The 23,064-nt window shown below is 43.9% G+C and overlaps 1 protein-coding gene across 4 annotated transcripts in view; it reads left to right on the forward strand.

Annotated features, from left to right (window-relative positions):
- The window catches only part of PER2 (period circadian regulator 2), an 82,691-nt gene extending 59,845 nt beyond the window's left edge, over positions 1-22,846 (forward strand). For 2 of the 4 annotated variants that reach the window (XM_056564545.1, XM_056564546.1), the window contains exons 13-23: positions 661-789; positions 1,938-2,028; positions 8,944-9,091; positions 10,533-10,636; positions 11,086-11,442; positions 14,425-14,637; positions 14,745-15,574; positions 15,688-15,871; positions 15,994-16,183; positions 16,938-17,088; positions 21,474-22,846. In XM_056564545.1, the coding sequence (XP_056420520.1) occupies positions 661-789; positions 1,938-2,028; positions 8,944-9,091; positions 10,533-10,636; positions 11,086-11,442; positions 14,425-14,637; positions 14,745-15,574; positions 15,688-15,871; positions 15,994-16,183; positions 16,938-17,088; positions 21,474-21,572 (2,496 nt within the window). In that variant the 3' untranslated portion in view covers positions 21,573-22,846. The remainder of the gene's footprint in view (positions 1-660; positions 790-1,937; positions 2,029-8,943; positions 9,092-10,532; positions 10,637-11,085; positions 11,443-14,424; positions 14,638-14,744; positions 15,575-15,687; positions 15,872-15,993; positions 16,184-16,937; positions 17,089-21,473) is intronic. The other 2 variants (XM_056564547.1, XM_056564548.1) reach the window with 1 other exon arrangement.
- Positions 22,847-23,064: the final 218 nt, after the last annotated feature.

The raw sequence follows: 23,064 nt of genomic DNA on the forward strand, positions 1-23,064 counted from the left end.
CTTCGTCAGGGGGCGTGGTTACCAACAGACAATAGACCTTGCCTATATACCAATATTCCTCAAATTACAAATGACCCTTTTCAGAAAGGTGCCATGAAAAAGTAGAAATGAACCACCCACTGCTTTGTGTGGTAGATCCCGTTCCTATGAATATACTTTTTTTTATTTTATTTTTTTATTTTATTTTTTTTTCAGTACAGTTTTCAATCACCAGCTTGTATTTGAAAGTATCTGAATACATGTTTTCTGGTTAGATGGAATATAAATCTCTTGAGGAGTGCAGTGTATAAATCATTTTAACAGAAATGTTCCCATATACCAGGAGCTGTAATTCTTTAGACATTTTATTTACTTTTAAAAAGTGTTTTCCAAGGAAAACCTACAGTTGTAGGAATTCAGAATTGCCATGGTCAGCTGTCTACTCCTGACAGAGATGCTGCTATTTTACATCGGTCTTGGGTCCATTTGCAGGCTGTAATAAGAAGAGGAAGGATACTGTATTTCTGTTTTATTTTTTTTTTTTTTTTTTTTTTTTTTTTCTGCAGGTTTTTTTGCTCACTTGTGTTCAATATGTTTTGTAGGACTGAACTGTGAGTGAATCTACAGCCTGCTTCATGTATAGAGGAGCTGCTTAATGTATTCTCTTATGTCTCCCTTCAGCCTGTCCATAACAGTGGCTCTAGTGGATATGGGAGTTTGGGCAGCAATGGATCCCATGAAAACCCAATGAGTGGAGCCTCATCTAGTGACAGCAATGGGAATCTCAATGAGGACATAAAAGAGAAACGTGTAAGTGGAATGAGTGGCTTGACTGTGACATTGACCTATCCTCCCTCCACATTATTTCCTTATTCCCCTAATTTATTCACCCTTCACCCTCACGTCCAATCTGTCACCTACCAATCCATTCCATTTACTTGTCCTCATGCATATGCAATGTAATTTCCCTCTCCTGATCAGCCTTTAATGCTTTCTCTTAGAATATAAATCAGTATAAAGAGTTTGTTCTCTTCCCAGGGACAATATGTAATCATGTAGAGCACCGTAATCTAGAGGCTCTCTGGCTGAGTCCTACTTTGTTGCTGCTGCACCCCTCCTCCTCGTGCTTCCCCAATCTGTTCAGTCTTCCCACCCACCTTGTGTGGGCAGATAGCCATGGATTATGGGCTCCGTTCCCAGTGACAGCATGTAGTATAATCTATATATATGATAGACAGTGTGTGAGCAGCCCACCTGCATGAATGTGCGTCAGTCCTGAAGAATGGCAATGTTTTTTGGAAGCATAGCACAGACTCTGTGCGTCACCACGAGAGGGGTGTGCTATTTTGAAGTGGATGATGCTGTGTTCTCCTGAGTGGGTGTTCGGGATCTGACTCTGCATCCTTGAATAATACATGTAATGCGTGGATGCAGCATGTTAGCTGTGTGGTCTGTCTACATATAGCCTGAATCATTACTCTTGTATAATGCATATGACAGCATGTAGCCATCCGAAGATTCCTGGTTAGAGTGCAGAACTATATGCAGTGCTGTCTGTGTATTATATGCAGAATAGTTAAAAACGACAGTCTCCTGCAAACAGATACTCCGAACATGTAATGTTAGTAAATACAGGGACATGTAAGAAAAGTAGTGCCATGCTGTTATAAATAGATATGAAAGAAATCATCCAATGATCTACCCAATAGAATACAGAGGATCAATCAATTTTCTACCAAATAGTTGGTCAACTTATGTTTTGGGGAAACTTTGTAATGTATTTTCTGCTCTTAATTATAACCATAGTGAATAGCTCCTTCTTTTTTTAAATGGTTTTTTTTCCTTGCACATTTTTACATATGGAACCTAGTGTGAATTGATTCTTCTGGTTACTCTATTCATGCAGTTATTGATACATAGAATTGTGCTTTATGTAACCCCTTCCATTGTTCTTGCAGGGAACACATCAAAGTCGTAGATCAAAAGACCTGAACTCTAGCAGTCTGGAAATGAAAGGTCACCAGAGCAGTGAGGGCAGCCCGGAAGCAGGTAAGAGAAATGACACGTGATGGAAAGGGTCTCCCACCTGAATTTTAATTTTACTACTAACAGAATAGCATTGTCACGTTCCAACAACCAGTTTATTTCATATTTTCTTGGTCGCTCTTCATTGGGGGACACCTTACTGATGGGTATATGCTCTTGCCACTAGGAGGCGCTGACACTAGAAGAAAAAAGTCGTCTCCTCCCTGGCAGGATATACCCGCCCACCTGCAGTGAAGTAACAAGTTTTAACTAGTGTCAGCTAGGAGGCAAGACACAGGTCTGGGAGCTCACCAGACCTGGTCTTTTTTTTATTATTTTCTAGTAAGGGCTGTTTAGTTAGATTATTTACTCTGTTATGTTTCCTTTTTTTTTTCAGGTGGGTGTTCAGGAACATGGCACTACCTGTTCCACCCCCCCCATATGTGGCTAAGGGACACGGGACATAAAATACAAATGCACCGTTAACCCCCTCCCGCCAACATGCGGCTAAGGGGCATGGGACATAACATACAAGTGCACCGTTAACCCCTTCCTGCCAACGGCCAGCACCTTTTGGGTCGCACCTTGGGTCCAGGTAACCCTATTTTCCCTGCTTGTCTTGGACTGTAGCAGCATGATGTGATGCAGGTATCCATAAGACTGGCTGAAGACATCTTAGGTGAGTATAAGAAGACAGGTGAGTATATATCCCCCCTCCCCCTTTTCTTCCCTCCCTCTACCTATGGGACTCTGTCCTTTACTGGGGTTTCATATTGGGGGTCCCTCAGGTCCCCTGGGGGAAGCTTTGTTTTATACATACTAGGTCCTGTGGAGCACAGGAGTTTGTGCCGACTCCCTTCTGAACAGCCTGGCAGTTCCTTCTTGACGGCTATTTCTCTGTACAGGTGCCGACCGCACTGTGCGAGTGCAGGTGCGGTTAGCACTGTGCGCTGCCCGACAGCGGTATACAGCGGGAGCTGTACAATTTCCGCCACCGGGAGGCCAGGTCCCTGGCGGCACATGGCCTCCTTTCTGATTTCTCTGTCCCAGCGCTACGGTGGATAGCTCCGCCCTTCTTCTCTTCCCTGATTCAGCACGCGAGTCGGGAGATCAGAGCTCCTCCTCTCTGGCTCGCGCTCTGCTGGAGGTTATTGTCCCGCCCTCCTTCCCCGTTGCGGGGATCGGCATGCGCAACGGTACTTGACTCCTGCGGCGGCAGCCCGGCGGGAGCTCTCGGTTCGGCCAGCTATTGCCCCGGAGTGGCGGCTTAGCAGGCACTTATAGCACACTATGAGCCGCCTCTCCTCCAGGGGCTTACTGTCTGCCGCTTATGGGCAGCACTTTGCGGGGTGCCCTGCACCCAATGTCCCCTTCCAAGTTATTGTGGAAGGCTGGAGTCCATATTTTAATGTATAATATCACATTTATTTTATATTTTAAAGCATATTAAAAAAAAAGTACATATTTCTCACTCAGACCATTTGGTGGTATTTGGCTCCCTCTTGAGGCCAACACTTGTATTACAGTGTGATTTCTATTGTTGCTCACTTCATGAAACATTGTTGCTCACATGAAAACTGCCGTGGTTGTTACCAGAGACTCAAGTTCCCTTGGAGTCGAGGGGTCATGTTCCAGCCATATGTTCCCTTCTACCACTGAGTGCCATACAATGAGCAAGTTATTTTGCGTTCCTGGCGCATGCTCCGGTTTCTTTCAAGGTTCTTCGTCGGTCAGGTCTGCTAGCCATCTATTTTAGGGGTGTTCTTGGCATGTCATGCTGTGGGTTTCCCTTCTCCACAGGCTATTGCATACGCGGCTAGTGCTATGGATCCCCTCATCCAGCACACTGTCCTCAGGGAAATATTCCTGCATGGCATGGATTAGACCTGATATCATTATGCCAGACAGTAGTCTCGCCTGCTCCTCATTTCATGGCTGCCGCGTCTGCGGCTCACACTCGGTACCCCACTGGTGCGAGGGCCCGATACACCGCCTGTCATACATCATCGGCTGCTGTATCTGCGGCTGCAGTCCCGGTACCTCACTACTGTTGGAGGTGTCCGACGGAGCGTCCCATTCTACTATAGACCCATACCAGTAAGCTAGACAGTGGTCTGCATGGTTGCCTACACTACCGGTCATACGTCAAACGACTGATGATGTTGTGGCTGGAGATCCGGTGCCTCACTACTGGGCGAGGTGCCGATGGGATGAATCGTTGTCTACTATGGACCCATACCACTAAGCGAGGCAGTGGTCTGCATGTTGCCTACACCGCTTGTTATACGTCAAACGGCTGCTGTATCTGCATCTGGCGTTCCGGTACCTCTCTACTTGTGAAGCATCAGAGTGTCCCATTATCTACTGGATTCCGGTACCCCACTGCTGTGCGAGGTGCCGATGAAGTTTCTCGTTGTCTTCTATGGACCCATACCACTAAGCCAGACAGTGGTCTGCATGGTTTCATACACCATCTGTTACACATCACACGGCTGGTGTATCTGTGTCTGGTCTTCTGGTACCTCACTACTGTGAGGCGTCCAACAGAATGACTCACTGTTCTCTATGGTTCCATACCAGTAAGCAAAACAGCGGTCTGCTTGGTTTACTACACTGCCTGTCGCACATCTCACGGCTGTTGTATCTGCGACTGATGTCCCGGAACCTCACCTCACTAGTAAGCCAGACAGTTGTCTGCATTTTTTCTTCTGCCGCCTGTCACACAGCGCACGGCTGATGTATTTGCGACTGGAGTTCCAGTACCCCTCTTCTGTGCGCGGTATACGTAGAACTGACCCTGCGTATACCAGAGACCCTATACGGGATGTCAGGGATGCATTCTGTGGCTCCTCTGCCTCCCTATATTTCCCAAGGGGCAGGGTTTTTCGCTCTCCCTGCCCTCCCACCTATACCAAAGGGGCACAGTTATCGCTTTTTTTCCCTTTTCGCCAGATTCCTGGGGTGTTCTTGTTCAGTCAAACTGTTGTCTACACTGGTTCCGCCGCCATCGGTCTCTGACCTCTGGGCTGCCGCTGAAGTAGCCAGGTTTCCCTGTACCTTCACTGCTGGGTGAGGGATCTGAAGCAGGGTCCCTGCAAGTATTCAGGATTAATTCCAGCTGGACAATCTTCGTCTGTTGGGGTTCCTACACCACCGGGGTAGCCCTTTGGTTAGGCTTCACTCCAGTACCCCGCTTTTGATGGAGGTTGATTGGAGTGACCCTGGGTGCTCAGGAATCCTATACCTGCCTACCAGACAGGTTTCCGCATGACTTACTGTGTTGGGTCAACTACCATACATTTTCACCCTGTGGACGGTAGTTCAGGTTACCCACTACCATGGTATAGTTTCGAGTGAATCTCCCCATGTTACCCATGGGCCTTACCCATTGCTCCACATACTGGTTTAAAGGATTACCTACTTGGCAAGTTCCCTCTCTGCTGCCTGCTTCTCGGTCTACAGGCTGGTATCTCACTTCATGGTGTGTTTCCATGTGCGGGACCTGGCGTGGCCACAGTCCCTTTGCCACATAACTAGACTGTCTTTCTGCATGGGGTTCTAATCCACCTGGTCACCTCCCCAGTTTCTGCTGCGGCTGCAGTTCGGTGTCTTTTTCAAGTGTAGTTCTGCAGAGTGTGTACCTGTGGGTTCTTGGGACCCTTTCTACCTGTAAGACACACTGTCTGCATTTTGCCTGCTCCACATTCTTTCTTCATAATGGCGCCATTAGGAGATGGGGTGTGGGCTTTTTTTCTGCAAGTCCCAGAGACTTTTTCAGCAACAGCAGCATCACTCTGTTGTCCTTTCTTAGGTTGCACTGTTGGTCTGCTAGAGGCATACCTCCCTTCCTTCTGGTCCCTTGGATGTCTGTGGTTATTTTCTGTCCACAGTTTTAGTACCCCACTGCTATTGTAGGGTACCCATTTCTGTGTTCCTACTTATGCTAGGACTGCACTGTAGGTGTAGGGCCCACCTTCCTTTTGTTTGGTGGGGTGTGCCTCGGGGCTTCTGGTAATGTTTCCGTAGTTCTGTGGCGGTTGAGCACTTCTGTTCTGACACGGGGCCTGCTGGGGCGACAGTCAGTTCAGGCCCTCCCTATGCCTCCAGGTGTGTTTTCTGGGGTTTCTCTCCGGGGTGACTCAGGCACCTATTCGTCACTCTCTGGAACTGCTCTGAACATGTCTTGTCCAGCCCAGTGCACAGGATTCCGATCCCTCTGGGGACACAAGGTGGCTCCTCCGGACAAGGTTAGTTGCCGTTGGGGCCTGGGGGCTCCGTCCACCCAGTACTTGTTCCGTAGCTGTGGGGCAGCATTTTCCTGCTCCTACTGTGCCTGGCACACCTTGCCAATCTCCTTTCCACAGGGGATACGGGGATCAGGATGTTTGGCATGGGTCTGTTCTTAAGTTTTCATCTTGACCACCTTTGTTTTCCCTTGTTTTCCCTCCTCTGAAGGGACTATTTTGTTGATTTTTATTTATTTTTTATTTTTTTCTGCCGCCAAGATGATGCCATCTCGCTGTCTCCACTATATAGGTGGAGTATCTGGTAGGGCCCTTTGTTTTTTTTTTTGCTGAGGCTTGTGTGCTCGCTGTCCACCATTGCAGCCTGGCTCTCTTTCTGCTTTTTGGTTATCTACTACTGCTCACGCAGCTTGGCTTTTTTCCTCTGTTGAGGAGCTTGTACATTCTCCCTGGAAGGGTGTGTTTTTTTCCCTTTTTGTCTGTGTCAGTTGTACTGCACAGACTTCAGTCTTCTGGAGTCATCCTTCCTGTGCCCAGACCCTGAGAATCCCAGCTAGGTTCTCATTTGTTTCTTCCTCCGTTCCCATTCTGGCGGGATGTTTCTTCAGAGTGCTCTGGTCTGCTTGGACCACCGGGGTCTAGGACTGGTTGGTCTCCTTGGCTTGGACGTTGTCCTAGGAGGCTGTGGAGTACCTTTTCTGGTGGCTCTTTCGGTTTCTGGGGCCTATGTGATGGTTTAAGTCTTGGGCATGTGTAGTGATCCGGCCCAGACTCCTCCGCGATCCCATTAATCGGGCGGTCTTTCTGTTCTGCACTTCTTTATGGAAGTTTGTCGCCTAGAGTTTTTCGCAGACATCTGTTTTCCTTACTCTTCAGGGGTTCGTCTTCCAGGTGACTCTCTACATCTCCAGTTTACTTGTCGGTCTCTCCAGTATCAGAGATGCCCCCCTTTTCAGGGTGTTTGCCGCTCCTTTCTTCCTTCGGGGTCCAGGTCCTCCAGAGTTGGAGGGGTGTTCAGGTTATCTGCATTGCACCAGTATTGCTATTTTGCCTTCTGGGTGCTCATGGCGGGCCCCTGGGACAGGGGTTCTTGGGTCTGCGGCTGTTCAGGTCCTTGTTCTCATGCTCCGGGCTTCTCCAGAGCAGGATTCCATCTCTTTGTTTCCTGTGGTTTCTTGTCTCCCTATATGACCCGGGTGTCTTGGGTCTCCACAGAGGATAGCCCTTTCCTTTGGCATCCTAGTCCATCTCCTTGGATGGGAGGTCTTCCGGGAGTTCAATTTCTGGGCCTAGTGTGTCTCCGCCTGGGGGGGCTCGTCCGCAGGCCTTGTGAACACGGGAGTTCAGTCTCGGGACTGATTCCTTTTCTCTGGTGGTTGTTTTTCCCACCCTAGGGGAACTGCTTTGGTACATCCCATCAGTAAGGTGTCCCCCAATGAAAATCGACTGAGAAAAGAAGATTTTTGTACGCACCGTAAAATCTTTCTCATAGCGTGTCTGATGACTAACGATCACGGGGCTGAAATATCTTGACTTCACGGCACGGCCCCCTTGTGACGTCACGCCCGCCCCCTCAATGCAAGTCTATGAGAGGGGCCATAGTGGCCATCATGCTCCCTCCCATAGGCTTGCATTGAGGGGGCGTGGCATGATGTCACAAGGGGGGGCGGAGCCATGACATCACGATAGTTCGGCCCCGTGATCATGAGTCATCAGACACGGAGCGATCTTCGCTCCCGTGAGGCTGATGATAGGTGGTGCTGCATGAGAGATTGCGGGGGTCCCTTTGGATGAGGAATAAGATGTCTTGTTTATTAAAAGGGGTCTTATCGACTTCAGACTTTTCATGGAACATATGCAGGCGAGTCCTGTAGTGGGACCACCGAACTACAAGACTTGTAACACAAACCTGCCATAAATGGGGGCATGTTTTTTGTTTTTTTGTTTTTAATTTTTTTTGTACCATTTTATTGTGCGTACTACGCGGACTACCAGAGAACGTTTGTGAGAGTAGACATACATGACCACTTTTTTTTTTTTACCAGAAAGTGCACCACTCTTGTGTATAAGATGAATGCAGTAATACATTTCAGCTCTTTTCACTCAATTCGTTCTTAGCTGTAATACCATGCCTAACTAATGGATCGGTGTGCTGCAATTTCTGACATAAACAGCCATGTTATTTCTAATTTTATACAACCCCTTTAAATGATTCTGTGTTCGAGAAGAAAAGCATAAGCTAATAATTTTTTTTTTTTTTTTTTAACTGAGCCAATGAAATATTCTGAAGAAACTGAAGAAATAGACTCTTTAGAGCTGAACACAATACATTGGAACGTGGTAGCAATTAAATGGACAATACTACCAAAAAGAACTTATAGGGAACCTGTCATTACTTCCATACTGTTCAGACCACAAATCATTGGGCACGGCCGCCTGGTAGCTTTGTTCTGTCCCATCAACCTTGATTGGTAGATCTCTCCCTGTTTGGGTGTATATATAGCTGTATTAATCAAGGCCAGAGGGGCAAGAAGAAGCCATCAGGGACGCCCTGATGACTTGTGGTCTGGACAATATGGTGATGACAGTTTCCATTTAAAACCTGTTTTTTCAGGTAACTTTTCAGAATATGCTGCAAAGATCAAGATGTAGTGCATTTAGTTACTGAGTTGGATTATTCTTGCTTTTCTCTCAGGTGCCAGCCATAGTGGGAATGGTTGCAGTAAAGACATCAATAGTGAAGTTTCAGGAATTGCTGCCTGCCCCCCTCAGAATGAACAACTACCAGCAAAGCAGCCCCCCTACTCCTACCAACAAATAAATTGCCTGGACAGTGTTATCAGGTGGGAACACGTGTAATGCATTAAGTGAATATACCTTGAGATTGTTTGTCTTTGATTAGACATTGAGACTTTCCTGAACACACTGGATAACACACTGAAATAGGTTGTTGCACAAATAAATAATTTTAATGTTTTTTTTTATTTTTTCCTTTATTGATGGACATGTTACAGTAATCAGCCATTTACAGAATGCGAGTAGCGTTAGATTCTGCCCCCGTCTTAGGATGCATTCACACCACCTTTTGGCAATATAACAGCCGGATCCGGCAAGAGAATTAAAAAAAACGTCCACTGCTGTATCTCTGACAAACCCATGCCATACCCCATTCACCTTAATTAGCTGGATGGAGTCAGAAAGTGACTGGGGTCCAGCAGGGTTATGGTAAGTCAAATTATCCCACCGCATCCGGCTGTCGTATTGCCAAAACATGGTGTGAATGCATCCTTATGCAGCTAGACAGAGATCCTGTCTATAATTGGAACCCTATGGAGAAGCATGTGACAATGACGTCACGCAGCTTTTACACTGGTAAGTCATGCAAAATGTAACATTTTTCCATTGGAAACATTTAAAAATGCTATTGTATCTAGATCAGATCAGGGTTTCCCAACCAGGGTGACTTCAATGGTTGCAAAACAAAAATTCCCATGATGCCCAGAAACTACATTTTTGTAGTTTAACAGCTGGAAGCACCCTGGTTGGGAAACACTGATCTAGATATTGCTCTCACATTCTCATTCTGCCACCCCCTGGTGTTCTTTTGATTCCCATCAAGAGCATCCACCTAATGTGTCCAGTTCTGGTGGTTACACGTGCTCAGTATCCCAGTTCTGTCTTGAGTAGTGATTTGATTCATGCTGTTGTACAGGCCACTCAATAAGAATCCACACTAGAAACACCAGGGGCGCCATAACAAGTATGTCACAGATATATTTAGACCCAGGAGCATGTATATAAATGAATCTAAACGAAAGTTTGCTTCATTTTGGGTGATCTTACAGAGTTAATATTTTATGAGACAACCAGAAGAGTTACAGCCCTTTATGATCATAGCTTATTCCATTACTAGGAATGTAAAAATGTAAAACTCTGTAGGTGACTCCACTACTTTCAACTCCATTATAAAGTTAACTCCTTCTCATGATGTAAGAACTATGTTGGGAGGATATCCAATTACCATTGTATATGCAATTTGATCAGGAAGGCAGATAAGGTTTCTTCCCTACTGTCTTCCGGACCCAGTCACATAATGTCTTCACACAGATTTATTTATCTTTAACAACTGATATATAACTGATATATATATCTGAAACAAGAAATACAGTGCCATCTATGTGATCCTTTTTTGATGATGTGGAGGTCCAAAATCAGTTTTGGACAAAAATAAATGTATTTAAAAAAAAACCTAAGTAATGTATTTTCCCATTTATATTGGTTTAGATACCTGGAGAGCTGTAGTGTTTTGGTGTCTGATAAACGCGGGCTTATGTCATCTGGGAACACAACATCTTCTGCGTCTGATGACCACATCCGAATGCAAGAAGGTGATTTTGACAATTTTCTGCTCTTTCCTGTTTCATACTCATGTATGTATTTGGTTCACCTAAACATGGGGATAATGGTCAGGGAACTTTCCTGCCATCCACATCCCTGCCACTTGTGGTTAGCGGGTCCCTATTGTCCCTCACATAAGATGACCTGTTAGTTTTATATGTATGCTGAGAAGCACAGGATCTTTGTGTAATATGTAAATGTGCTACAATTTCTGTTTATCTTCCTGCAGAAGTGGTCGCTACAAATACAGTGAAGGAGTTTAAACATGCATGGGATAAGCATAAGGCTATCCTTCATATAAGATAGGGCCAGGGACTATTGACAGGATTCAGATTATTGAGCAGACTAGATGGGTCAAATGGTTCTTATCTGCCGACACGTTCTATGTTTCTATGTTAAATATCTGTATTATCACTTACCTGTATGTTTCATGATCCAGATGACCGACATCTATCAGGGTTGACGCACAAACGGCCTTCACTTCCCCAGAACCGCTTTCAGAGCCCTCAGACTGTACCTGGTCATGGTCAAAGTTCTACAATCAATCCTATATCTGCCGTGCCAAGCACTTCTCATCGCCATCAGCCAGTAGCACTCTCTGCTGCCATTCCAGGAACATCCCAGTCTGTGCCAGGTTCTCTACCGCATCCATCCCTTGCATCTTTACCTGTTTCTAGTGCTGCAATTACACAGCTTTCTATAGCCAAGGCTGAGAGTGTGGTATCCCTTACCAGCCACTGCAGCTACAGCAGCACAATTGTACACGTGGGAGACAAAAAACTGCAACCCGAAGCAGGTATCTATTAGCAGGATTCATGGATTTTACACCACATAATATAGATATTAATTTGACAGGTTTATTGACAAATGGGATTATTTTTAATACACACTACACAATCATGGGACAGTTGCTTAAGCCTGGCTGCTCAATGTGCATATTCCACTTAAAGGGGATATCCCAAGACTGCATTTTATTACCTATGCAAAGGATAAATGAGCAGTATGTAGTTGTTGGTACTCCCACCAGTCACAAGTACAGAGGCATCTTATCCCCCAAGTGAATGAAGCGATGGTTGAACATGCGCCACTACTTTGGTAGTCTAAGAGCAACTAAATGTAACAGCAGTGTGCATTCACTCAGGGGACAAGTTAATGTAGGTTAACATCAAGTTTTTGCCATACTGTTTTCAATCAGGTTTTCTGAAGAAAACCGTATGGCAAAAAAAACGGATGGAACAGTATGGGAAAAAGTAAACCGTATGTGTTTTTAAACCATATACTGTTTTTAAAAGTGCACAGTTCCGTCCGTTTTTATATATTTTTTAAAACATACGTTTTTGAAACTTTTGTCCATTTTTAATGGGAGGGGGTGTTGGGTGGAGACTTTAGGATGCAAATGCGCATGTGCAAATTAAAAACGGTATACAGTTTTGGAATCATATACATGTGCGTTTCCCATTGACGTCCATGTTAAAAAAAAAAAAAAAAAAAAAAAAAAAAATGTATGTGATTGCAGTACGCTTTTAAACCGGAGTCAAAACTGTGGTTGACCATGATTTTGTCTCCGGTTTTAAAACCATACTGCAACTGCATAAGTTTTTTTTTTTAACATGGATGTCAATGGGAAATGCACATCTATACGGTTCCATATGGGAAACTGTATACGGTTTTTACTTTGCACATGGGCATTTGCATCCTAAAATCCCTACCCAACACCCCTCCCATTAAAAGTTAACGTGTATATATAAATTTTTTTTTTTTTTTTTATGAAAACAAACTGAACTGTATGCACTTTTAAAAATAGTATACGGTTTAAAAACGCATGCGGTTTACTTTTTCCCATACTGTTCCATCGTTTTTTTTTTGCCATACAGTTTTCTTTAGAAAAACGGATTGAAAACAGTATGGCAAAAACGTGATGTGAACCCAGCCATACGGGAGCTCATACGGCAGGAGGGAGCTAAAAACATGCACTCCCATATGGCTTCGTATGCGCTCCCATATGTAATTAATTTCAATGAGCCGACCTGAGTGAAACGTTCGGTCCGGTCGGGTCATTTTTGCGCCGTATGCGTTTTTTCCCTGGACCTAAAACTGTGGTCGACCACGGTTTTAGGTCCGGTTGTAAAAGTGCATACAGCGCAAAAATGAGCCGACCGGACCGAAAGTTTCACTCCGGTCGCCTCATTGAAATGATTTACATATGTAAAAGCTTTTCTGCAGAGACTTCCTGCAGGATACAGACATCTAGGAGACCGTTCACGCCCTGTTACATAGGCAGGGCTGCACAAATGATTGCTGGATCATTTGTGAACAAGAATTTTTTTCAGTGGGTTAAAATCTTGTGATCAGCCAAGTATTGGCTGATCACTGGTTCTACTGCCCAGGGCGATCATTAACCTGTTTGGCTGATAACTGCCCCATGTAATTTTGCTCAAAAAGGACTATTTAGTCAGTAGACTGCACTGTTAAAGGGTAACGCCAGTGGAGAAAATATATATTTTTTTAAATTAACCGGTGCCAGAAAGTTAAACAGACTTGTAAATTACTTCGATTTAAAAATCTTAAATCCTTCCAGTACTTATAAGCTGCTGTATGCTACAGAGGAAGTTTATTTTCTTTTTGAATTTCTTTTAAGTCTGACCACAGTGCTCTCTGACACCTCTGTCCATGTCAGGAACTGTCCAGAGTAGGAGCAAATCCCCATAGCAAACCTCTCCTGCTCTGGACAGTTCCTGACACTGACAGAGGTGTCAGCAGAGAGCACTGTGGTCAGACAGAAAATAACTTCCTGTGGAGCATACAGCAACTGATAAGTATTGGAAGGATTTAAGATTTTTAAATAGAAGTACTTTCTGGAACCAGTTGATTTTGGTAAGTACTTCAGTATCATATTCTTATGTGATTTGCAGTAAACTAAAAAATGTAATAAAACTAATATTGTATTTAAGGAGTACTCATGTGAGTTTATTACATTTTTTATTTTTAAACCCTAAATGCCTGGGCTGCCGCAAATAAAAATAAATAAATCTCAACTTACCTCCCGCAGCTCCCCCAATGTCGCCGATATCATTCTCCCTCCCTGTGGTGCCAGTCTTCCTGTTTCTGAGACCAGAGACGTCCCACTGTTCTCAGCTAATGGCCAGTTGCAGCGTTGTCCCTTCTTGGAAGAATGGCAGTGTGATGTATACAGCATGGGCACCAGGAAGAAGGCCGGGCCTGGGCTCAATATATCCCACTGCTGCTCAGCCAATCACCGGCTGAGGTCAAGTATGTGCAGTGTCATTTCTCAGACCCCAGAAGCAGGAAGAAGGTTTTCAGCTCATACCTGACCTCAGCCGGTGATTGGCTGAGCAGCAGTGTGATATATTGAGCCCAGGCCCGTCCTTCTTCCTGGTACCCATGCTGTATACATCACACTGCCGTTCTGCCAAGGAGGGACAATGCTGCAACTGGCGATTAGCTGAGCACAGTGGGACATCTCTGGTCTCAGAAACAGGAAGTCCAGGAAATTTGCAGCATAAAGGGATTAAAAGATATTTTCAGAGTACCCCTTTAATTTTTTTTTCTGTGCTGTAGACATGGTAGGGTGACTTTTTTTTATTAATTTTATTTATTTATTTTTAATCAGTTAGTATTTTTTTTTTTTTTGTTCTTGTCTTGTTTATCATTTGGTGTGAAAGAAAGACAAAATATATATAAAGTCATTGAGCATCTTTTCACCCAGACCAAATCTATTAGATATCATAACTACTTGTCTACTTTTGTTTCTGCATAGAATTGGAGGATGGGCAGTCCCATTCAGAAATTCCACCGATTCCACCAGGAAACACTGAAAAGGAGCCTTATAAACATCTTGGGCTTACCAAAGAAGTACTTGAAGCTCACACCCAGAAGGAGGAGAATAATTTTCTCAGTGGTTTCATGGATGTGAAGAAGCTAAGTGCCTTCCAGACTCGGTGCAACACCTACATGCATGAGAAGCCAGTAGGTAGGTGCTTGAATGGTGCTGGTTATAAAGTAAACTGGATTTTTGCTAGAATGTTTTTATTGTGAAAATGAGAAACCTCTCCTAAAATGTTTCCTTTCCCTTTAAAGCTCTGCGGTCTCATGCTCCACAAGGTGCTGATCCTGCTGGAAGGAAAAGTGGAAAGACACGAAAGTCTAAAGTGAAACGTTTGCGTCCAGAATCATGGGATAGCAGCAGTTCTGGTGTACCCCAGGCCCATCGCTGCCCTCTTCAGGGGCTTAATGCCACAGCTTGGTCTCAGTCTGACACCTCCCATGCTAGTTGTCCTCCTCTACCCTATCCAGTGTTGCCTGCTTATTCTTTGCCGGTTTTTCCTTCTCCCCAAATTCCAGTGCCAAATGATAATGTTATTTCAATGCCTAATGTAACATCATCCAATATGCAGCCTTTCCCTGCCCCTTTACTTACACCTATGGTTGCACTTATGCTGCCTAACTACATGTGTCCACCTAATCTACCACCCAATGTTTTCCCTGGGGCAGCACCTTCACATCCTTTTCCAATTCCTCCACCTTTTTATACTCCTCAAGCAACATTTCCATCATCAACTCCCACCTTCTCTGTTCCCCAACCTGTATTTACTCCTGCACAGCATGGCTTCCCTGTTCCTCAGCCATCCTGTGTTCCTCAGTCAGTGCAGAGCACTTGCCCCGTGCAGCCATTTTCATATCCAGCCCCTCCTAGTTCACAAAAGATAAAGGAAGGAATTTCACGATCATCCACCCCCCGGGATCCTCCCTCTCCCCCTCTTTTCCAGTCCCGTTGCAGCTCACCCCTACAGCTCAATTTGTTGCAGTTGGAAGAGTCGCAGAAGGCTGATCGATCAGAGGGTGGTGCTGGTGTCGGAGGTCCTGTAAACAGTGCATTTATACCTCAGCCCTGTGAAGACCCCAATTTGGTACTTAAAATTTTGCACTTTTTTTCTGTATATTTTTTTTTATATATTTTGCTTTGTAGTTCTCAGATTTATAACCTTTTACATTTTTTTTTTTTTTTTTTTTAATCCTTCAGCCTATAGCACAGGCAGGATTTCCCATCAATAAACACACTAGTGGTGCTGTATCTACCGGCAGTGACCTAATGGATATTCTTCTCCAAGAAGATGCCTATTCTGGGACATGCTCGGGTTCATCTGCAGTTTCAGAACCCCTAACCTCAGGATCCAATGGAAATGGCACATCTGGGAGTCAAGCAGGTGGGTTGATCTCAGTAGCAGGAAAAGTGTTTGCCTTGCAGACAGCATTTTACAGTGTAATGGGATTATGTATTTCAGTATATTTTCATTATGATGCTCTAATTAGCAGCTTGTATTTGCAGGGAGCAGCCAGACATGTCACAGCAGCAAGTATTTTGCGAGTGTTGACTCCTCAGAGAACAATCAGAAAGCAAGAGGGTCAACATCTGGAAGCAGGGAGTCTGTTATGAAGTACGTCCTGCAAGATCCCATGTGGCTTTTAATGGCCAATGCAGACGAAAAGGTTATGATGACCTACCAAATCCCTCAACGGTAAGCCTGGGTGATATGTACAAATAGATTTCTACGTTTTCCAATGTACAGATATCCATTAGCTCACTTAAACCAGAACTGCCATTACCTCATTTACTGCTCATTTCATTGCCAACTGTATTGCCTTCTTTAGCAGTGTAGGATCAATGGGGGGTCACTTTGCAATACATGCCATATTTTTCAAAATGTGATGGCCATAAATGAGATAAAGCATCACCAAAACCATTGTTTATCTAACGAGAACATTTCTCAGTTCCCTGTAAAGAAAAAAAATAATAATAATAATCTTAGTGTCTTCTCTGTATCTAAAAACAGCAAATACAATTGGTCTTCAGGTGCCATACATTGTAGTCAAGTCTGCCAAATCCACAGACTGTCCACTGTCAAAAGTGTATGGGGACTTCCTGACTTTCCCCGGGCATCATCGAGCCTGTTCAGTTTCAATTGTCCAACCCTTTTGTTTTTAAAGACATAAGCTGTTTCCAGAGCTGTCTGGCAGCAGCTTACCAATCCTCACTCCGTTGAGAGCACATGAATGTTCAGCTGTGGTGAATGTTTATTTGTATGGGAAGATCGCTGTTTGTTCAACAACTATTGAAAGTATATGACCACGAGGTATGTGTGAGTGATAGGTGACCTGTATGTTCTATAGGATACTTTATTCCAGAACATAAAACATTGTGTGTGAGGATTTGTTAGCTGTAACTATAGCTTGTTGTAAAATTTATTTAGATATCCCTAAATTTCCTAATAGGGAGACTGATGTGGTTCTGAAAGAGGATCGAAACAGACTGAAATCTATGCAGAAGCTTCAGCCTCGTTTTACAGAAGAACAGAAGAAGGAACTGGGAGAAATGCATCCATGGATACAAAGAGGGGGCCTTCCATGTGCTGTAGAGGTTGCGGTGAGTTGAGATCATTATTTTTTATTTTATTTTAAAGCTTCTTTCTCGGTTGCTCTTCATTGGGGGACACAGTTACTGATGGGTATATGCTCTGGCCACTAGGAAGCACTGACACGAAGAAGAAAAATAAAAAAATTGTCTCCTCCCTGGCAGGATATACCCGTCCACTGGAAGTGAGATTATCAGTTTTAGCTTAGTGTTAGTAGGAGGCAGACACAGGTCTGGAGTTCTCCAGACCTGGTCTTTTTCTTGTTTTATATTTAGGGATGTCTAGATAGTTTTTTCATTCCTTTTATTTTCCGTTATCAGGTGGGGGTTCAGGAGCATGGCGCTACCTGTTCCTCCTTACGCGATGAAGGGGCACAGGGCATAAAGTATGTGCTGTTAACCCCTTCTCGCCTTTTTTTTTTAACTTTAGTTTCCGGCTGTCACTCAGATCGGACGGCCGGAGCGTGAGGGTAGTATAAATTTAGACCGCAACTAATGCCTGTACATTTGGGCATGAGCTCCGCCCACTTCCCTCTGGCTGGGTCATCCCACGGACACTTCGTCTCTGCCCCACCCTCCCCAGCGCACCATGAAAGTGCAAAGCTTCTCATGGGTGCTCTGCACCCTCCAGTGGCTGTATACTGCATTGTTGTCAGCATTTTTTTCTCTTGAGTGTTAGGCACCCCTCTAGTGGTCTAATATAGTTATTACAGCTACATAGTTATTTTTCTTTTTTTTTTCTATGGCCCTTCCTGTTGCTCCTGTCTGTTTTGCAGTTGGCAGCTATTTAGTCATAGGGTCTACTTATTTTTCGTTTTTCTCAGGTCTCTATAGGTCAGTGTTTCCCAACCAGTGTGCCTCCAGCTGTGGCAAAACTACAACTCCCAGCATGCCCGGACAGCCGTTGGCTGTCCGGGCATGCTGGGAGTTGTAGTTTTGCCACAGCTGGAGGCACACTGGTTGGGAAACACTGACCTATAGGTAGATGGGCAAATCACAACATAGGTTTGAACTATTGCTTCCTCCATATTGCCATTTTGCCAAGTGGTGGTCATCCCGATCCTTTGATAGCATAGAAATATGGTGTGGTCTTTGTTTATTTTCCCGCTGTGGTCTACTATCTGCCAGTTAATTCGCTAATCAGATTGTCCTCAGCAGATGCTATAATTGGCTAAAGGATAAGTCTGTTCTTGAAATAGCATTCTGTCTGGAACTGTGCATTTTTGGGTTTGCTTGACCTGAGAACACTAGCTGCTACATTTAGAGGAGTGTGGGGATTACAGATCTTGAAATGAAGGGGCTATATATGTGGCAGCAGCAGGTGGCGATTGTTTTTGTATGTGTTGTCCTGTAACTAGTACACACAGGGATTAGTCCTGCACGTGCATTTCTCACGGAATAAATCTGAATTGGGCTAAACTGTATAAACCTTTTTAAATTGTAATTCCGCAATGCCCTTACATACTGAAGGGATACAATAATAGCCTGCAAGGTGTGGTGACCTTAAAATTTCTCTAACTGGCAGTAAACCGCTTTTGAGATCACTTACCTTTTCAGTGGTATCTGTCAGACATAAACATGGAATCAAAAAGAACCTTACACATGTGACAGATTGTTTTGTTTGTTTGTTTTAGGGACAGTAGATTAGCACAGCCCACAAGGCCTACCACATACACAGGCACGAGTGGCTGGTCTGTTTGGTGGGGACTATTTAGTATACAGCTATTGGCAGGATTGGAGGCGTATACCCCAATTCAAATGTCTCCTGTAAGTGATGGGGTATCAATTCAGAGGAAGGAAAAGAAGAAATGCTACACTGATACAGTTCTCCTTTAAAGTGTTACTATGAAAATGTCAAAAGTGTTGATCAGTCGGGGTCTGGGTGCTGAGACCCTCACAATCACTAGTTATCACAGAAAAATCACAAAAAGCTCAACTAAAACATAACTTTTAATAGATATACTCTAAGACAAAAATAAACATAACACTATCCTCGAGCAGCAAGTATGCAAATAATAAAGGTATCTAGCAGCTAAGGTGAACTAATTTACATAACTACAGAAAAAGGCTATCAGGCTGAGCTAATAAGGCAGGTAGAAAACGTAACAAAGTACTTTTAAATAAAGCATTTATACAAATTTATGCATATTGTCATATGGATGTCCATTTTGTAAAAAATAAAGCAATTAAAAAAAAAATTAAAAAAAAAAAAAAATCCCAATGAGTTTCCCCCCCCTATATTTGGCAACCAGAGCAAGAGGAGTAATCTCCATCAGAATACCCCATCATGTGTCACAGTACACTCCTTCTTTACACCATGAGGATCTGAGTGGGTGGTCCAAATCTGGGCCGTGGTATAAATTTTTATGTATTAGGGATTGACCGATTATCGGTTTGGCCTATTTTATCGGCCGCTGTTCACGATTTTGGACATTATGGGTATCGGCAATTACTTTGTCGATAATGCCCCAGCCAGAGACGACCGTCACCACTGCTGCCCCATTGCCTCCCTATTCTCTGGCCACATACTGCCGCCGCTGCTGCCCCATCACCTCCCCCATCCCTGGTGTTAAAATTACCTGTTACCGGGGTCCGCGCTACTTCTGGCTCCTGCGCTGTTGCTGTGCGCTGCGCAATGACAAGTGGCGTCCCCAACGCGACGTCACCGTCAGTGCGGAGAGTGACAGCGCAGGACGCCGCTGGAGCCAGAAGTAGCGCGGGCCCCGGGAACAGGTAATTATAACACCGGGGATGGGGGGAGGCGATGGGGAAGCTGTGGTGGTTAGACTCTGGACCCCAGGATAGACAGGGGGAGAGAAGCGGGTGGCGGCGGCGGCGGTCTCTGGCCCGGCAAAAGCCGCTGCAATTCATTGATTTAAAGCCAAAATAGCCGATAACTTATACCGGAATATCAGTATAAGTTATCAGCTATCGGCCTGAAAGGTGACATATTATCGGTATCTGCCCTAAAAATCAATATTGGTTGATCCCAGATAGATAGATAGATAGATAGATTATATATATATATATATATATATATATATATATATATATATATATATATATATATATATATATATATATATATATATAATGTGCATCATTTGCAGTTATCCTTCTATATGCTAATGTTTGATCCTTTCCCCTAACAAACCCCAACTTCATTTGTTATTTAAAAAAAGAAAAGGGGGGGGGGTGGACAAACTCGTTGGGACACTTGTTTTTTGTTACCATTTATAACGAGAATTCTGGTCCTGGATTTGCGCAGCTTCTTGGGTGGTGTAGCTCGCCTTTTTTATCATTTACATATTTGTTGCTTGAAGATAGCGTTGCTTTGTTTCTTCCTACCATAGTGCATATATCAATTAAGTTACATTCTCCTAAACCTCTTTGTGATAATTCACCTACAAGCTCTGCGACAACCACCTGCATCCACCTGCATCCTGTCTGTGATAACCCACCGATCGCTAAAATAAGCTGATAAAACCAACTTCTCTCACCATCTCACTCATCACTGCGGGAGACTATTAAAGTCTCTGGAGCCTCTCTTATGCAGCGAGGAGAGAGACTGAGAGAGAAGCACTTAACTGAGTGCTTCTATCCTCTCGTTCTAGAAATTGGTGAAGGTCTCAGCATCCAGAACCCCTATTGATCAAAATGTTTGAAGTTTCTATGATACGTCAAAAGTTTTTTGTTTTTGTTTGTTAAATTATAGCAACACTTTAAAGAGTACCTCTCATGATCTTGTTAAATTTTATAGTCCTCCCAGTTCACTACCGCCATCGTGATAAACCACCCCCTGCCTTTATTTTTATTATTTATTTATTATTTTTAGTTTTCTACCTTGATATTGCTCTGTATTTTCTGCTCAGTCAGATTCAGACTTGGAAGGGGCATTCCCAGCAGGTGTGACATCATCTGAAGCCATACAGGGAGAACTTCCTCCCTCCTCTGCTACACACAGCCCAGAGCAGTTCAGTGTGTGAGATGAGCTCTGATTGGATAAGGCTGCACACACCACCCTCAGCCTTTCCTGATTTTGGACTTCTGCTAACCCAGCATGAGTTCAAAGTCTGTGCAAGAGATAAGGGGAAATGTGCTCTGGACAAGTAGGAAGACACCTAGTGGCAGCTTATTTAAACACAAATAAAACATAGAAAACTTTATTATTTTTAATTTACCATAAGGAGCGCAATAGCAAAAAAAAAATTTAATTGTGCCCATTTAAGACTAGACTTTTATACTTGGCCATTTTTAGTTTTGAAAAACGTTGAACGATTTTTATCAAAACTGATAACTCCTCCACTTTTTAAGGTTTTTATTTTTGTTGCCAAGCATTCAGGATGCTGTTCCTTGTCGACATTGTTTAAGTTACACTGAATTGTGTTCTTTTCCAGGGCTGCATTTTCTGTAAGGACAGAAATTCTGATTGTGAAGACTGTACAGACTCTCTCCAGGACCTAGAGCTCAGCCGGATCATGGAGTCATGTGATTAAAACCATCAATAAAAGATGCAGGTTCCTCCCGATAGGGTTCTCCTGCCGTCCAGTGAACTCCTCCATGCATAAAGTAACTATAGATCTGTCAGAAACACTTGTGTGCGGACATTTTATATACCGTCTCATCTCTGGGCAGCAGCACTTGGTCGTCTTGCATTTCAGTAGCAGAACTATCAGAATCAACGGGATTGGAGACCGGCTGGTGCCGATGGCATTTGGCCAATGGTTTACCAATGTACTGTACTATGTTATTTATTTATAGCTGGCCTATGAAGGACTTTTTTAACAGAATACCTATGACTGTCGAACACTGGATTATCACTCTCCCATAGGAGTAACTCTTAGGCTAAAGGAGTCGATATAGGGCTACAGGTAATAAGCGGCACCCTGCATTTTACACGTTGGAACTTTTTATCTTTGTATTTTCTCTACTTTATACGAAAGCTATTTTTCAGGTGTTTCATAAAATTTGTATACATTTTTTTTTTTTTTTCTATCTTGGAGCGCTGGATCTTAAGGCGGGTATCTGAGGACCATAGCAGATTGTAGTTTCTTTTTTTCTGGCACGTACATTCTGAACCCTTTCAGTGTCATCTGCCCAAACTGTGTTGCTGCCTCGACCATTACCGGCACTGGATGTTATGTATAACATTAATGGCTCTTTTATACCAAAATGTCTGCACAAACTAAAACCATGGCAGTGCCCAGTTATGTGGACTCAAAGAGTGACTTAAAGAGCTTACTTCTTGCTTACAATACCTGATCCCGTACTTGTGCATCTATCATGAGTCGCTTGGTAAGCTGTTGAGTTAAGAGCAGTGGACCATTAGATAATGCAAAACTACAACTCCCAGCATGCCCGGACAGCCGTTGGCTGTCCGGGCATGCTGGGAGTTGTAGTTTTGCAACATATGGAGGTCCACAGTTTGGAGACCACTGGTTTAGACCAGCAATCTGTTACTGGTAAGTGATTGTCCTATGGAGCCCCTCTCTAAACCCAAAGACTCTTTATGTATGTTCCATGTAGTGTGTCACCTTCTGTGTCGAATACACAAGGAGTCTTCCACTGCGTCATCTTACATCTGGTAGAAGCGTCACCCTACCACGTACTGGGGAGCTCACTGTGAACCTGCTTGAGGTTAATCATTAACATTGACTGTTACCTGAAAGTGGTTGTGACCAAGTCCTACACTGTTCTCTTGTGACATTCAGCATGTGCCCCCGATCATGTCTTGTCCGTCCCAACTTTGGTAGGCACAATGACATTAAATACTATTTTATTTTTTACAACATGTTGTGAATTATTTGGCATTTAATATGAGACATTTAAGTGTTGTTTAAAAGAGTTTTCACTCTTTTTAGAGTCCTTTTTTTTTTTTGTTAGCAGGTTCCCCCTACCCCGGGGGAACCGCTTGGTAACAAGCCATCTCCATAGACGGTAGTGCATTTCCGAGTGGAATCTGCTTAAAAAATAAACATGTTCACTCTT

The sequence above is a fragment of the Hyla sarda genome, chromosome 3 (assembly GCF_029499605.1).
Source record: "Hyla sarda isolate aHylSar1 chromosome 3, aHylSar1.hap1, whole genome shotgun sequence".
NCBI lineage: Eukaryota > Metazoa > Chordata > Amphibia > Anura > Hylidae > Hyla > Hyla sarda.